Below are 16,041 nucleotides of genomic sequence, written 5' to 3'. Positions count from 1 at the left end.
AACACGATACATTTCGATGTATTTTGAAAATATGTTGAGTATATAACATGTCGATAATATCGGTATAACAATCCATCGAAAGTGTTTGTGTTTGTTAAGTCTCAATATATGGCTGATTATCTCTTACACTGAAAAAACATGAAGACATCATTCGGTATCATAATTAACAGTCTCCCGCGTACTACAATTTGATGGGAAAAAAGTTGGGGGTGGAGGGGACTAGTGAGATCAAGGAGCCCAAAAAGGAGGGAACCAACACCCAAAAAGTGAGAGGAAAAACCTTCAACACAACGGCTGGGATCTCTCTCTCTCTCTCCCTTTCTCTGTGAGGAGCATCAAGAACAAAGGCAACAGCCACCAACCAAACATTCCCCAAATCTGTGTGTGTGTGTGTGTGTGTGTGAGAGAGAGAGAGAGGCAATAGCGGCAATAAAAAGCAAAGAACAGATTCAAAAAGGCAGCACCGAAAAGCAAAACCCAACACCAAACAATCAAACAAAGAATCAAATCGGTCGCAGAGAGAAACCACCGCCATCAACGCCTCTCCTCTGACAATCCACCACCACCGGAACAAGCAGAAAATGACACCATGACAACGTCGCCGCACCACCAGCCGCCGCCCAGAGTTGTACGCAAGCTCGCCGTGGAAGTCGTGGACGCCCGCGACCTTCTCCCCAAGGACGGCCAGGGCAGCTCCAGCCCCTACGTCGTGGTCGACTTCGACGGCCAGAAGCGGCGAACCTCCACGGTTTGCCGGAGTCTTAATCCGGTATGGAACGAGACGCTCGAGTTCGAGGTTTCCGACCCGAATACCATGAAGGACGAGGCGATTGAGATCGAGGTCTTCAACGACAAGAGGATGAGCAATGGGAATGCCAGGAAGAACCACTTCCTGGGGCGGGTCAAGCAGTACGGGACGCAGTTTGCGAGGAGAGGGGAAGAGGGGTTGGTTTACTTCCAGTTGGAGAAGAAGAGCGTCTTCAGCTGGATTCGCGGAGAGCTCGGTCTCAGAATTTACTACTACGATGAGTTGGTTGAGGAGCAGGGTAAGGAGGACGACCCTCCGCAGCAGCACCAGCAGAAAAACGAGAAGGAGCGGACCGTTGTGATTGGGCCGCAGGAGGATGTTAGGGTTTTGGAGGTTCCGGTGCTGAGGGAGCACGTCATGGAGGGATCGCAGTCGCCGCCGATTGTGACCATTGAGGAGTCGCCGCCGATGGTGACGGTGCATCCGGAGCACCACCACAATTATCACCATCATGACATGTCATTGCCGCGGGGGATGCAGCCGGAGCCGATAACGCAGCCACCGCAGGTGCAGTATCAGCGGGAAGTGAGGAAGATGCAGGCGGGGAGAGTTGGATGTAATGAACGAGTTAGGATTCACAAGAGGCCAAACGGAGACTACTCGCCGAGAGTCATCTCAGGCAAGTCAGCCGTCGAATCAGAGAGGGTTCCGGCGTACGATCTCGTCGAGCCGATGCAGTACCTCTTCATCCGAATTGTGAAAGCTCGCGGACTCGCCGCCAAAGAGAGCCCCCACGTGAAAATTCGCACTTCGAGCCACTTCGAGAAGTCCAAACCGGCTACGATCAAGCCCGGCGAGATGTCAGGAAACTACGAATGGCATGAGGTCTTCGCTCTCCCGCACAATAAGTTAGATTCCGGCCATTCAACCCTAGAGATATCAGTGTGGGACTTTCCTTCCGAGCAATTCCTCGGCGGCGTGTGCTTCGATCTCTCCGACGTCCCCGTTCGCGATCCACCAGACAGTCCTCTGGCTCCGCAGTGGTACCGCCTCGAAGGCGCCGGCGACGATCCAAATTCCGGCGTAGTCTCCGGCGACATACAGGTATCTGTCTGGATTGGAACACAAGCCGACGACGCTTTTCCGGAGTCCTGGAGCTCCGACGCCCCGTACGTGGCACACACGCGCTCCAAGGTTTATCAGTCTCCGAAGCTATGGTACCTCCGAGTCACCGTGATCGAAGCTCAAGACCTCGACATTGCTCCGAATTTGCCTCCATTGACAGCTCCCGAAGTTCGAGTCAAAGCTCAGCTAGGCTTCCAGTCCATCCGAACTCGGCGAGGAGCCATGAACAACCACACGGCGTCTTTTTTCTGGCACGAAGACCTGATCTTCGTCGCCGGCGAGCCTTTGGAAGACAGCCTGATCTTGCTCGTCGAGGACCGCACGGGCAAGGATCCCGTGCTCCTCGGCCACGTCATGATCCCAGTGGCCTCAATCGATCGACGACTCGATGAGCGCCACGTGGCCTCGAAGTGGTTCGGGTTGGAGACCAATGGCGGGATGTACTGCGGGAGGATACACCTGAGGCTGTGCTTGGAGGGTGGGTATCACGTGCTGGACGAGGCGGCGCACGTGTGCAGCGACTTCCGGCCGACGGCGAAGCAGCTTTGGAAGCCGGCGATCGGAGTCTTGGAGCTGGGCATCCTCGGGGCACGTGGGTTGCTGCCCATGAAACCAAAGGGCGGAGGGAAGGGGTCCACCGACGCTTACTGCGTCGCAAAGTACGGGAAAAAGTGGGTCCGAACAAGAACGATCACTGACAGCTTTGATCCACGATGGAACGAGCAATACACGTGGCAGGTCTACGACCCCTGCACCGTCCTAACCGTCGGGGTCTTCGACAACCGGCGGATGTTCGCCGACGTGGCCGACGACAAACCTGACTGCCGCATTGGTAAGATCCGGATCCGAGTCTCCACCCTCGAGAGCAACAAGGTCTACACCAATTCCTACCCGTTGCTCGTCCTGCTCCATTCCGGGTTGAAGAAAATGGGCGAAGTCGAGATCGCGATCCGGTTCGCCTGCCCCTCGATGCTGCCCGAGACGTCGGCTATATACGGGCAGCCGTTGCTGCCGAGAATGCACTACCTCCGCCCGCTCGGGGTGGCGCAGCAGGAGGCGCTGCGCTGCGCCGCCATTAAAATGGTGGCGGGGTGGCTGGCCCGGTCGGAGCCTCCGTTGGGAGCGGAGGTGGTCAGGTACATGCTGGACGCGGATTCATATACTTGGAGCATGAGAAAGAGCAAGGCAAACTGGTTCCGGATCGTGGCGGTTCTCGCATGGGCCGTCGGGTTGGCCAAATGGGTGGACGATATTCGGAGGTGGAGGAACCCGGTTACGACCATCCTGGTCCACTTGCTTTACTTGGTCCTGGTTTGGTACCCAGATTTGATAGTCCCAACCGGCTTCTTATACGTGTTCTTAATCGGAGTATGGTACTACCGGTTCAGACCCAAAATACCGGCGGGCATGGATACCCGGCTCTCCCAGGCCGAGATGGTCGACCCGGATGAACTAGACGAGGAATTCGATACAATCCCAAGTTCAAAACCGCCAGAAATCATCCGGTTCCGGTACGACCGGTTGCGGGCATTGGCTGCCCGGGTCCAGACAGTGTTGGGCGACTTTGCTACCCAAGGAGAGCGGGTCCAAGCCCTGGTGAGCTGGAGGGATCCGAGAGCAACCAAACTGTTCATAGCAGTGTGCCTTATGATCACAGTGACACTCTACGTGGTGCCGCCGAAAATGGTGGCCGTGGCTCTAGGGTTTTATTTCCTGCGCCACCCAATGTTCAGAGACCCAATGCCGCCGGCCAGCTTGAACTTCTTCAAGAGGCTTCCGAGCTTGTCTGACCGGTTGATGTAGCCGGAGAAGAGGACCCATTACCCATTACAGGCCCTGGAATTGTGGGAAAGGGCAGAGCTGAGCTGTGAATTGGAGCCATTTGGTCAAGATTGGCGTTGAAAAAAGGTATGAATATGATCAATAAGAGCTTTGGAAGGAGTGAAAAGTTGGGTTTGAAAAGGTGAGGTGATGGGTGGGGCTCATCTTTTTTATTTTTTTATTTTTAATTTTTTCTTTTATTTTGCAATTGAATTGATTGACGGACTGCGTTTGAAATAATGATATAGAAGAGGTCAGAGAGCAGATTAGGGGGCAAGAAAATGGAGGCAAAGTTTGAAAATGGGAGGGTAGCTCTTGCTCTAGTTTTGTCCAATTGATTTTGCATGCTAACATGGAAGAATTGCTTCACACTCTCTCTTTTTAATTATTTAAACATATTAAGAATGATATTGAGTGTGATATTTTTTACATTAAGAATGTAAGTAAAGAGTGTTTCTCTTGAATGTTTAAGTAATATTTATCTTTTACCTTATCAAATTACATGTGATTACAAATAATTTTAACCTAATTTTCTTTTTCCACATCCATAATGCCTCTCTTAGGTAGAACAGCTAAACCAAGTTTTTGCCATTATTGTGGTAAAACCATATAACTGGCAATGCTTTGGCACAGCCTGATGCCTGTTGAGTTTGGCTTGGTTAATTTTTCAGGGAGACGTGATATGATGGGTGCCAATTCATGGTCTCTGATGTGCCACTGTAGATTTGAGGTGAAATGTGAAAAATCAGATTAGACGCATCTATGATTAACGTCCATCAGTGGTGCCACGTGTTTGTAACCCCACCTTTTCATTTTCAACAGGGCTCCCAGTCTTTTGTTATAAAGTTCATGAAATGAAACTGCAGAAGCCCACCAACAGTACTGAAATCTAATCCCATCAAATCTCAGAAGAGTTTTGTTTTTGCCTTCAAAGTCTCTACATCACGGGACCCTTCTGCTGCAACATGGCTGTGGGGTTGCAATGGAATCCAGGGAAACTGAACTTCATTGAGCATAAATTCGGCTCGCGGGTCAACCTTTAGGCTCAAGTTCAAGCGAAATTGAATTTCATCGAGCATAAATTCAGCTCGCAAGTAAATTTTTAGACTTAAGTTTGAACTTGAGACTTAAAACTTAACTCATCAAACTTGAACTTGAGTGCCAATTTTTGAACTTAATGGATTCAAACTCGTCAGAATTTGTTATTTTATTTTATTATATATATATATATTATATTATACTAAATAATTAAATTATATATAATAATTTAATACATATTTAATTTAATTGTATTATAATAATAATTTAAAATTTAATTATTTTATGTTAAAAAATATATTTATAAATAAAATTATTCACGAATTTCTAATCGAAGATATTTACGAGTCTTTAACCGAGATTATTTGTATTTAAAAACCTCTAATTAAATGTGTTCAAGAATTTTAATGAACCAAATTTTACTGAGCTTAAGATCGACTCGTTTACAAATCGAACTTCAAAACTAAGCTCATGTTCAGTTCATTTATCTTAACGAACAAACTCAAACACCCTTTTGTCTAGCCCGAACACCAAGTCGTTCGCGAACGACTCATCTCATTTACGACCTTACATGGTCAGGATCCAATCTAACTGATGCCATTTGAAAGTTGAAGAAATTCATGGATCCCCTTTGATCTAGCAGCTAAAGGCCAAACATGGTACCAAATCTCTAGTTTCTGTAGGCCTTCAGTTCAAATGTCAGTGCTCCTGTAAGTTGGCTGTTGAGTTCAATCTGTTTTCATACATTCAAAGTGAGGGTAAGATTACATACAAAAACAACTCTCCCGACCCTATTGGGTTCGCAAGTTTCTTCATTAAGTACTAGTGGAGAAGGATTAATATACAGTAGTCATGACATAAACCTAAGAATATATAACTAGCAGAATCAGCAACAGACTTGCTCTTATATACAGTAACATTCATGGGGGGAAGATAGTACCTAGCTTGAGATCAAACTGGAAGATCAATGCTCTGAAGCTTGAACAAGCCCATCGTGGATCTGAGCAGCCACGTCGTGCACAGCACCAGGCGCATGGGGTACGAATACAGCAGACGATTTGGAGGAAGCACCGATTTCTTTCATGGTGTCAAAGTACTGGGTGACAAGGATCATATCCATAACATCCTTTGCACTAGTTCCTGGCACATTGATGGAGAAGCCCACAACGCTCTCTCTCAACCCATCGACAATTGCTTGTCGTTGGCGAGCGATGCCCAATCCCGACAAGTACTTTGATTCGGCCTCACCTTCAGCCCGCTTAATCTGTAGAATTTTCTCAGCCTCTGCCTTATCAGTAGCAGCCAGCCTCAGCCTTGCCGCTGGAGAAACATGGTAATTTAATCAAAATAGTTGATCAAAACTAAGGATGGGCAATCCATATGGTGAAAAGATTATCTCATGGATTCATACAATTGGCTCAGTTAGGAAGAATCTTTTTGATCTGTTAGTATGTAAATGGAAGATGTCTAGAGCAAGAACATAATTTTTAAATGTAATACAAATACATCCATTAAATGACTAAATGGATGCACAGATTTGAATTACGATGGTAACCATGAGCAGGCAGGGATTCAAAAATGACTCTTCCCACCTTTTTTGGCCTTGGAAAGCTCTCGGCTAAATGGTTTAATCACAGCAAAAAGTGAATTGAGTATACAGCTTCTCAACCAAATGTGTTAAGATCATAGAGATCCCTCATTTGACAAGGTTAATTCATATGTAGAGTCGATATGAATGAAGCAAATGGGGAAACAAGATGGGTATCTAAGAGTTAGAATAGGGCTGTTGTATACTTTACCAGCATTGATTTCATTCATTGCCCGCTTTACATTCTCATTGGGTTCTATATCTACAATCAGTGTCTGCACAATCTCGTACCCATAAGCTGACATTGCCTGTGAATGATTTCAAAAGCAAAGGCGTCACAACCAAGATAGGTTATAGGCTTAAAGATACCATTCTACTGCCTATTTGTTCAATCCATTACCTTTTCGAGTTCATCTTCAACTGCTCTGGCAATGCCATTCTTTTGCTCAAATACATCATCCAGACTGAGCTTTGGAACTGTTGCTCTGATTACTAAGTAGATGGTGAAGGTAAACTCAGTACTGTAATAAAGTTCACTCTATTAGAAACAACTTACGCACTATGTACCGTCATAAACATAGGCCTGGATCTGGGTCCTTGTGTTGGTGAGCTTGTAGAAAGCGTCACATGCCTTATCTGCCAGAGCATAGTATTGCACGGATGCAACAACGTTCACAAATACATTGTCCTGTAAGATAAATGAGAAAAAAAAAAAAAAAAATGATCAGTTGCATGAGTACATTGGCATATTTAACACAGAAGTTCATGTTTAATGCTTTCGATAGCCAACTTAAATTAAAATGAACAAGAAGAATGACAAAATAAAATGTCTTCAGTTAGTTTTGAAGCGTTAAGTGGTCTGAAGAAGCGAAGAGTTTCACATCTGGAAAAAGAAGCAAGGGGGAAAGCCCGAAACTTTCACATTTTAAAGCAAAGCAAAGAGGTAGAATGATGTTCACTCTTGGGGAAAAAGATGGACCTTTGTCTTGGTCTCACAATTAACATCCAACTGCTGCAGCCGGAGAGAGAGGCGACCAGCTAGCTGACTGCCAAGGAACCAAGGTACGCAGTGACATCCCGGCTTGAGTATACCCTCAAACCTACCAAACTTCTCCTCAATGGCAACTGTGGATTGATCAACTTGTACACAACAGAGTAAATTACCCATGTTCTCTAGAGAAGATGCCATCCCCAAAAATCAGTCATACAAACTTGTAACATGGAATTTAGAAGGAAAGGAAAAACGAAAAAATCATAACACAGACAATGCATTTACCGCCTGAGATAAATGAGACATGGATGACTCAATGTTCCACTGAGTCAATTGCTCTTTAAATGAGATCAAATATACATTTCCTTGAATATGGTTAAGATCAAAACTGATTAAGGGTTACAGTAAAGTCATGACCGAGGATACTAGCAAAACCAGAAGTCAGACATGCCAAGAACAAGAAAATGTATAAGAATTATGTCAAAGCAGTTTTAGGGATAAGAAATGAGCAGAAGAACCAGGAAAGTTGAAATGCTAAACCCATTTCCTTATAGTCCCCCTAAACACCAGAAAACCCACTTGTTACATGTAAGAATTATGTCAAAACAACCACCCCACACCCACCAATTATCATACCATTTACACAAGGGAAAGTGAACAGAAAAATACATAATTATAAAGTGAAGGAAATTTAAGGAATTTGAAGTTCATGTGTCATTCATCTTGTTTTATCAGACAAGGGAAGAAAACAGTTTCTTTCTCTTGTTTGCTTATATATACGGTTATAAGGGCCTTTTACAAACGGTAAAGTGATAAATAAAATAATGGCTAAGATTACTTGATATGTTTGCTGTTGTTGTTTGATAATAGACAGACATATACCAAAGGGAGTCTAATACAGGAGAATTTGGGCATAAAAAGGTGGAAGAGAGTCACTTTTGTACGCAATCACTTACTTTTCTGCAAATAAGTTGATTTCACAAAGGTCAAAGGATTAGCTTAAAGAAGAACATTTTAAACGTCATTTCCAAACCCCCCCCCCCCCCCCCCCCAATTTCCTCATCATTCAATCCAATATACAAGGTACCAAAATGAAAATCATCGCAGAGATACACTCTATTCAGACCCCCAAACGCTCCAATTCTAAGAAATGATAACTTCCAATTTATAAATATGGGTGGTCACATCAAGATTAACCAAACTCGAGCAGGAAGAGACTCTCACAAACAGAATCATAAACCCCTAAACTGAACCTCCAAGAATCGGTGAGTTTTGGCAATCCTCTAAACTAAACAAGGAACCCAGATTCCAGAATAAGGACAGACTATACCCACTCCCTTTACTTACACAGACAGAGAGAGGGAGAGAGAGAGAGAGCTTACAGTTCGATTCAGAGGAGATGAGATGAGAGCGTGACCTGATATTAAGATGGGTTACTCTGCATATCTGTTTTTCTCCCCTTTTTTACAGGTTTAGGATGCGTTTGGCAATCGGTGAGAGGGAAATGGGAAATTATGGCAAAAATGGTTACTTCTTCTTACAAACTAAATATGGAAATCCTATTTGAATACTTAACTTTCATATTTGTAAGAATATTTTTAAATTAATATCTTATAATGTACGTTAGATCACTATAAGGATTAATCTTAAGTATCTAAATAACATTTTAAAAAAAACGTTATTTGAACCATTAAGTTCGATATTCGTGACAACAAACTAATATACAAAATACTGATGAAAAGTATCATTCAAATGTCATATTTGAGTGTCTAGACACTCTTTATCGCTTGACTCCACTAATAAAGTGAGAAAGTGATCATTTTTTATACATAATTTTATTATTTTTTTTAAAATACTCAATTTATAACCATGATATTTTAATTATAAAAAAATAATCTAATTGTTAATATAGAATTTTCATTCAAACTAAAAATAAAAATTATATGATTTAAGGTGTAAGGTTTAAAAAAACAGGATTTACTCATTGAAATTAGTCGAATAAAAAAAAATTGAATTAAAAATTTAAAATAATTGGTACAAAAAGATAATGTTAGGAAGTGCCACTTGGAGAATTGGGGGTGGCCCACTTTGGAAGGGGTGTCAAAATCAGTCCCTCCTGTCAATGTTATGATTTTTAAGGGGTTGCTTTGAAATATTTTCTAATTTTAAATTTTAAATTTAGTTTTATGTTTAATTTTAATTTTTAATTCAAAAATAATAATTAGATATATTATTTAATAATTTTTATTTTAATCTTCTTTCTTCCCCCTCTCCATTTCCTTGGGTAAGTAAAGTTTTAGTTAAATCAAAATAATCGAACCAATTAAATTGAAATTAGTGATTCGATTGGATTCAATTTATAGATTTTCGGTTTCTAAATTTGAATTTTTTATTTATTTTGATTCAGTTTGATTTTTTTATTAAAAAAATTAAAATAATCAAACTAATTGAAATGTTATTTTTATTTGAGTAAGATAAATTTTTTAATCAATAAGTATTATTTTTACTCAAATAATAAATCTTTTCAATCAAGTAATTTTTCTGAATTGAAATTTACTCACAAAGTCTTAATCGAGTAATATTCTCTCTAATCGAATAACACTTATTCTTACTTGAGTAACATTTATTTTTATATTTTTTTTAACTTTTTTGGTTAGTCCGATTTTTTCATATTTGTTCAATTTTTTCGATTTTCAATTTGTTCGATTTTTGTATTTGTTCTATCAATTCAATTTTACCATTTTGATCAGTTCGATAACTGAACCGACCAAATGTTCACTTATGCCTATGAGAATTGGCTATAACTTCATAATAAATTATAAAAATATTACTTAAAACCATTTTGTTCTTAAATTTAAAAACTGAAAATATTACTATACATAATGCTTTTTTTTTTTTTATATTTTTTATGTGACATTAAGCTATAGATCTTACCAAATAGCAATATTATTCAAATATTAATATTCTTAATGATTTATTAATATATCAATTAGATATGTATATATATATATGCTGTCAAAATTCTTTATAGACTAAATTACATTACTAGCTTCGAACTTTATACTCCATAACAAATTAATTATTATGTTTTATTTTTTATTATAATTATTAAATTTTAATTTTTTTTATCAAATTCTATTAACAAAATTTGACTTAATATACATTAACATGAACTCAAAAATGACATAATCTAAACTTAATACAAACCCCACAATTAAGTATTTTGAGATTTATATTAGTTTTCGTTACCAAAATTTGACGAAAACTACAAAATGAAATAAATTGTAATGTAAATAAAACTTTAGTGGTTCCGTTGCCAAAAATTAAAATCAATGTCCAATTTGTTACAAAATGGAAATGTTAAAAACTAATTATATAATTTTTCCCTTCTTTATATATCAAATTATAACTTTATTGCTCTACGAGTAAAGTTACCCTAATGTCACACCCTAACTTGTTCCCACACGAGGACATAAAACATTTAGTGGATGTCACACGATCAAACTAGACTAGGTTAACCTTTCACATTCTTTCATACTTAATTATGAGGGATGGAAGAACACCTTGCTAATAATTCTAAAGAGAGAAAGCTCTTTATTAGGATTTAAATAAGAATTTTTTACTAAACTTCTAGATAATTACAAATTCAAAAGGTAGAGGTATATATAGTTATCCATCTTACACTCCATAACACGGTGTCATAAATGCATCCTATCAATTGTTTGCATTAATCTCTAACTACTTGCTACCTAACCTTTTATATTGCTACATGATATCTATCTTACTAGACACTTTAGGATAATCTAGAATAGCCTAAATTCTTCTAGACACCTTGAGAATTCTTTGAGACCCTTTAGAACATTTTTTTTTTGTAACGTCTAAGGTTTTCTTTCATCTTGCCTACATGATGTTGTTGGGTTGGATTTCCTCTTTTTGAAGATGACCCATTAGTTTATATTTAATCATTAATTAAGTAAAGTCCTATGAGTTAGGCTTGTATAGAAGATTTAAGGGCATTTTTTTCCTAAAAAGTATCAAATATTAAAGGGTTTTAACCCTTTCTAATGTGGGATCCTTGCATACTAAAAAAAAAAAGTGGGAAGAAAAATGCAGAATTTAGAAAAAGATGTGTAGTCTAGTTTTGATCAAGAGGCTATTTAGGATTTAATTCGTAGTTCGATTTGGCTAAAATTTGGTTAGCGTGTTCACAAAATATGACTCTACAATCTATCTGACTAGTTGAGATCAGTTTTGGAGCTCTCTGTTAATATGTTTCTGCAGTAGTTGTTGAGTTTCTATTCGATGAGATCTCTTTTATTTCTTATTGCAATGATTTGGTTTCAAGAATAATTATTCTTGAAGAAATATTGTTATGTGACTCCAGTTATTGACAACTAAAGAAGACTTTCGTGTATTCCTATTATTTGTTTGATAATAGAAGTTTTGGGTGGACTTTTATCCCGTAATTGTTGCTCCTCGCATTGAGGGGGTTTCTACGTAAAATGTTAGTGTTTTTGTGATCGATTGATTACTACACTTATTTTATATTACTCTATATCTATTTGATTTAACTCTTATTAGGTTCACACAAGAAAGGAGAAAACAAAATATTTGGGGTATCCTTATATTAAGTTATTGATTTGACATATTTTCCTTCTAACGAATGTCTAATCATCAAGTGTTACCCTCATAGTCAATCTACCCAACAAATACATCCTAGCTTGCCATCATGCAACTATTGTGGCCTTGGCATGGTCTCGGGTCTCTCTAGCCTTCGTAACTACTCTACCCATGTACTACCATTGTGCCCTTGCATGTTTTACACCTCTAACATTTGTTTATGGTCGCTTTAATATCTTGTCATACCTCTTTGCCATCTTCTACCATGCCAAGTAAGCTCCTCAAGGGATTGCCATGCCTCGCCCCAATCATGGTTGACCTTTTTACCCCCAAGATGGCCTCCAATGCTTGTGACATGGACTATCCATGTTGTGCAACACCCAAGTATGCTTGGCTCGCACTTAATCCTCTCAAAGTTCTAGCTTGATTGACTTTATATTGGTTTTTTCTAACACTTTACTTTTTCTTTCTAGTCTTGTCTAACACACGAGCTTCTTCTTTTGACCCGATCATTCTCTTGCCTATTTAACTCGAAACATAGATTAACTTTTATTATAATTTTGTCAAAGATAATTAAAATTATAAAAACTATCGAGAGTCAATACCAAACCCAATTTTAAAGGGTTAATTTTTTAAATTTCTAATAAGCCCTCATTTGTTGGAAAAAAAAAAAAAACTTCTCATAAATTTTTCATAATTTTTGGTAAATAAGTAAATTTTCAATAAACATTTTAATTATTCATATTTTATTGATATATCTTGATAACGTGTGAAATTGACGGGAGATAGGCCATCATGCTTTTGATTGGCCAACTCTATTCCCCCCAGGGTCGGATCAGGTCAGAAAGCAAAAGCTGTTTGGCTCCCGAGAAAATTTCCCCAGAAAATTTCGCCGGAAAAGTGACCTTTCTTTCTTAGTTCTTACCATCAATGGCGGTCGCAGCAGCCGCTCCAGCCACTGCTTACCTTAGCAGCACCGAGCGCAGTCTCTTTCCCGCAAGGCATCGGCCTCGTCGCTTCTTTCCCGCCAAAGGAGCTCCAAGATTCCTCGCCATGGCACCCAAACAGAAGGTACCGTCCCTATATATGTATATATTTAAGTATATGAACAATCTTTTCTGGCTTTCAGTTTGGCTGATCAGAAATGTCGTGGGATGATTTGATACTTGAAATCTGGGGTATGAAAGGCAGAATCTCACTGCCGGTGCCGCTTGGTTGCTCAGAAAATAGAGGAAATTTGGAGACCCTAGTTCTGAATATGAATTCGATCCATTACTTTACCTAAATTTTCTCGGCAGCCAAACGAGTTATTTACCAAGTGCAGGTGAACAAGTACGACCAGAACTGGAAGAAGGAGTGGTTCGGCGCTGGAATATTCTACGAAGGGAGCGAAGAGATCGAAGTCGACGTGTTCAAGAACCTGGAGAAGAAGAAGGTGCTGAGCAACGTGGAGAAGGCGGGGCTGCTTTCGAAGGCGGAGGAGCTGGGTTTCACTCTCTCGTCGATCGAGCAGCTGCGGTTGCTCTCCACGGCGGAGGAGCTGGGCCTGCTCAGCCTGCTCGAGAAGGCTGCCGGCGTCTCGCCGTCCGCGCTGGCCTCTGCGGCGCTGCCCGTCTCCGTGGCGGCGGTCCTAGTGATCGTTCTGATTCCCGACGACTCCGCCGGCCTGCTGGTGGTGCAGGCGGTCGTCGCCGGCGCGCTCGCGGTCGGGGCGGCCGGGTTGTTTGTCGGGTCGGTTGTATTGGGTGGATTACAAGAAGCGGATTGATTGAGACAGTGAGATTTGACTGCAAGTGTTTTTTTTAATTGTTATATTTTGTTGTATTTTTATTGCGTGGGTGTTTTTGTCATTATGGTTAGTAGGCATTCAAATTTCATGGAAGACAATTTTTCTCAAAATTTTATATTTTCTTTATCAAAATCAAAATTTTGTTATTATTATTATTTTTATTTTTTGCGACATGAAAAATTAAAGAGTTTCTTAATCACAGTCAATTTTCGGCTCGAACCTATTTCACATTCTGTAAAATAGTTAACTTATTTTGAATGGACAAATTCATTATGAATCGAAATTTGAGACTTGCCATCTTGAAAGGCATAATCGATTATGTATTTTTGCATTGAAATAAAATCAAACTTATGACCTTTTGGTATTCCAAGATCCTGAACGCGTGTGTGCTATCTCGAGAAATTTTATTTTCATTGTTATTGTATAATGAGTATTTATAAGATAGTTATCCTAGTTTTATTTTTATTATTATTTCTTCATTTTTGTAAAATTAAAGAACCAAATTTAATTATATAGTTATATTATTATAGTTATAGGTTGTGTAAAAATAAAAATAATATTTTTTAAAAAAGTAAAAAAAAGAAATGTGAAAAAAATTATAAAGATTTTATTGATACACATTTTTGTAACACAGTTGACATGAGGAAATTTAAGAATGGATGACTTTCATGGAAAGTTTGCATAGGCCTATTAGGGTAAGTTGTTTCGGACCTTCTTATCACTTGATGCGGGGTGTTATAAAAATGTGTGTCAACATTTAGCGTCGTCTATAAGAATTTCCCCTAATAGTCCCTACAACCCCTGATAAGGAAGGGGTCGATAGAGCCCTACCACACCTGCTGTAGGGAGGATGGTTTGGATGCATCAGGTTCGTCCCACATCGGTTGCCCAAAGAGCAACCATTGAGGAGTTCATCAGTGTGGTGGGGCTTCTGACCGTTGAAGGGCGAGAGCTAAAGAGTTGACCAGCAGCTGTGGGCCTCATGATGATGACACGATGTGTGTAATATCCCAAAAGTCCAGAGAAAGATAGTATATATTGAGAAGAAATAAGGAAGGAAATAACACTAGCTGGATAACTTTTGAGCTGAATACAGATAAAGAACTCTCAAGTTAAGCATGCTTGATCCGAAAAAATTCAAGAATGGGTGACCTTTCTGAGAAGTTTGCATAGACTCATTAGCGTAAGTTGTCTTGAATCTTCCTATCGCTTAATGTGGGGTGTTATAAAAATATGTGTCAACAGATTTTTTTTAAATATAATTTTTAATATAAAAAATTATTCAATTAAAAAAATAAACATAAATTCTATAATACATTCAAATAAATATAAACATAATACAAACAATAAATTAAAAAAAAATAAAACATAATACAAATAATAAATTTAAAAACTTATACAAAAAAAAACACATTTTTGATATTTTTTTATAATATTATGAAACAATTTCGAAATGTTTTCAAAATTGTAAAAATGATTCTGAAACATTTTTTGACCTTAACGTTTCGAAAATACTAAAATAACGCCAGAGATATTTTCATTCATCATAATAGATTATAAAAATAAATATCAGATTTTGATGTTATGAAAGTTTATTAATAATGTGTTTTTTAAAATAATAACTTAAAATTTAGACAATGACAATAGTACCCCTAAGTGCGGTAGTTGCATTAACAGCCATGATAAGGCGGCAAAAGAAACTGGAGATGCGGGGTATCGATCCCCGTACCTCTCGCATGCTAAGCGAGCGCTCTACCATCTGAGCTACATCCCCAAGCTGTGGCAATTGATCTGTTTCTCTTATTTTTTCAGGCGAAATGTGACTCGAATCCATTCTTTTCCCGCCCCTTCCACTTCCCCAATCGTTACTCCTCAATTTGAGTTTCGTTTCTTGTTTGATCAGATCGGCAAGGTGATGATTGATGGAAGAAGATTCATGGTGTCGTCTTGCTATGGTAGCCGCTCCGCCGTTTCATTTTCCTGCAATATCATCACGCAGACGAAGCTCAGTAGTTTTCAATCAGGTACAGTTCGTCGTCTTCGCCATTGATGGCTACTCTGACCTTGCTGTTTCTATAATCGTTCAGCATTCACAGACTGTGTCCTGTTTTTCGTTGCTTCTCCCTTATGGAAGTTGAAATTTGATTGTTCTTGCAGAAAACCGACACGATTTGCCTTGCTCTTGCTCTGCCTAACAGAAGAAACAATAAGAGGAAAAGAAAAAGAGCTAAAGGTTTGATTACTGCTTCCAGTTTAATATGGCTAGAAATCTCGGAAGTTTGTCCAGTCTCAACCAAATTTCTAGGTCCACCAATGGTGAA

General features: G+C 39.5%; 3 protein-coding genes and 1 non-coding gene across 8 annotated transcripts; 2 read left to right on the top strand and 2 right to left on the bottom strand.

Annotated features, from left to right (window-relative positions):
• The first annotated feature begins 155 nt into the window (after window positions 1–155).
• On the top strand, window positions 156–4,746 carry LOC127791198 (protein QUIRKY). 2 transcript variants are annotated; one of them, XM_052321041.1, is made up of 3 exons: window positions 156–3,781; window positions 4,366–4,424; window positions 4,517–4,746. In XM_052321041.1, the coding sequence occupies exon 1, from the start codon at window positions 590–592 to the stop codon at window positions 3,674–3,676; it is 3,087 nt and encodes a 1,028-aa protein (XP_052177001.1). In that variant the 5' UTR covers window positions 156–589; the 3' UTR covers window positions 3,677–3,781; window positions 4,366–4,424; window positions 4,517–4,746. The 2 variants fall into 2 exon arrangements, with proteins under 2 accessions (XP_052177001.1, XP_052177000.1); XM_052321040.1 differs by having other exon boundaries at window positions 4,366–4,746.
• Window positions 4,747–5,146: 400 nt separating this feature from the next.
• Window positions 5,147–8,858, bottom strand: LOC127790868 (hypersensitive-induced reaction 1 protein-like). Of its 4 annotated transcripts, none has more exons than XM_052320595.1 (6): window positions 7,300–8,687; window positions 6,888–7,008; window positions 6,721–6,812; window positions 6,532–6,628; window positions 5,673–6,052; window positions 5,147–5,465 (listed from the first exon to the last, which is right to left on the bottom strand). In XM_052320595.1, exons 1-5 carry the CDS (start codon window positions 7,507–7,509, stop codon window positions 5,697–5,699), a joined length of 876 nt encoding a protein of 291 aa, XP_052176555.1. In that variant the 5' UTR covers window positions 7,510–8,687; the 3' UTR covers window positions 5,147–5,465; window positions 5,673–5,696. The 4 variants fall into 4 exon arrangements, with proteins under 4 accessions (XP_052176555.1, XP_052176556.1, XP_052176557.1 ...); XM_052320596.1 differs by lacking the exon at window positions 5,147–5,465 and adding an exon at window positions 8,694–8,858 and having other exon boundaries at window positions 5,502–6,052; window positions 7,300–7,493; XM_052320597.1 differs by lacking the exon at window positions 5,147–5,465 and having other exon boundaries at window positions 5,502–6,052; window positions 7,300–7,493; window positions 7,597–8,687.
• Window positions 8,859–12,723: 3,865 nt separating this feature from the next.
• Window positions 12,724–13,872, top strand: LOC127789791 (uncharacterized). Its single transcript, XM_052318788.1, has 2 exons — window positions 12,724–13,002; window positions 13,256–13,872. The coding sequence occupies exons 1-2, from the start codon at window positions 12,862–12,864 to the stop codon at window positions 13,697–13,699; spliced, it is 585 nt and encodes a 194-aa protein (XP_052174748.1). The 5' UTR covers window positions 12,724–12,861; the 3' UTR covers window positions 13,700–13,872.
• A 1,549-nt stretch (window positions 13,873–15,421) lies between these two features.
• Window positions 15,422–15,494, bottom strand: TRNAA-AGC (transfer RNA alanine (anticodon AGC)). Its single transcript has one exon. It is a non-coding gene; the product is annotated as a tRNA-Ala (tRNA).
• Between the last annotated feature and the right edge of the window lie 547 nt (window positions 15,495–16,041).

The sequence above is a fragment of the Diospyros lotus genome, chromosome 14, assembly GCF_014633365.1.
Source record: "Diospyros lotus cultivar Yz01 chromosome 14, ASM1463336v1, whole genome shotgun sequence".
In the NCBI taxonomy this organism is placed as follows: domain Eukaryota; kingdom Viridiplantae; phylum Streptophyta; class Magnoliopsida; order Ericales; family Ebenaceae; genus Diospyros; species Diospyros lotus.
Note: the sequence above shows the minus strand (reverse complement) of the source record. Positions and strands in the feature narration are given on the sequence as shown.

What these genes read in the sequence shown, in the direction of transcription:
- LOC127791198 (XM_052321041.1), top strand. Translation starts at nt 590, where the DNA reads ATGACAACGTCGCCGCACCACCAGCCGCCGCCCAGAGTTGTACGCAAG.
- LOC127790868 (XM_052320595.1), bottom strand. Translation starts at nt 7,509, where the DNA reads ATGGCATCTTCTCTAGAGAACATGGGTAATTTACTCTGTTGTGTACAA. An exon ending in ATTGTGAGACCAAGACAAAG is followed by an intron (nt 7,009 to 7,299) that starts GTCCATCTTTTT and finishes TTTATCTTACAG; the next exon opens with GACAATGTATTTGTGAACGT. An exon ending in CCAGGCCTATGTTTATGACG is followed by an intron (nt 6,813 to 6,887) that starts GTACATAGTGCG and finishes CCATCTACTTAG; the next exon opens with TAATCAGAGCAACAGTTCCA.
- LOC127789791 (XM_052318788.1), top strand. Translation starts at nt 12,862, where the DNA reads ATGGCGGTCGCAGCAGCCGCTCCAGCCACTGCTTACCTTAGCAGCACC. An exon ending in CCATGGCACCCAAACAGAAG is followed by an intron (nt 13,003 to 13,255) that starts GTACCGTCCCTA and finishes TACCAAGTGCAG; the next exon opens with GTGAACAAGTACGACCAGAA.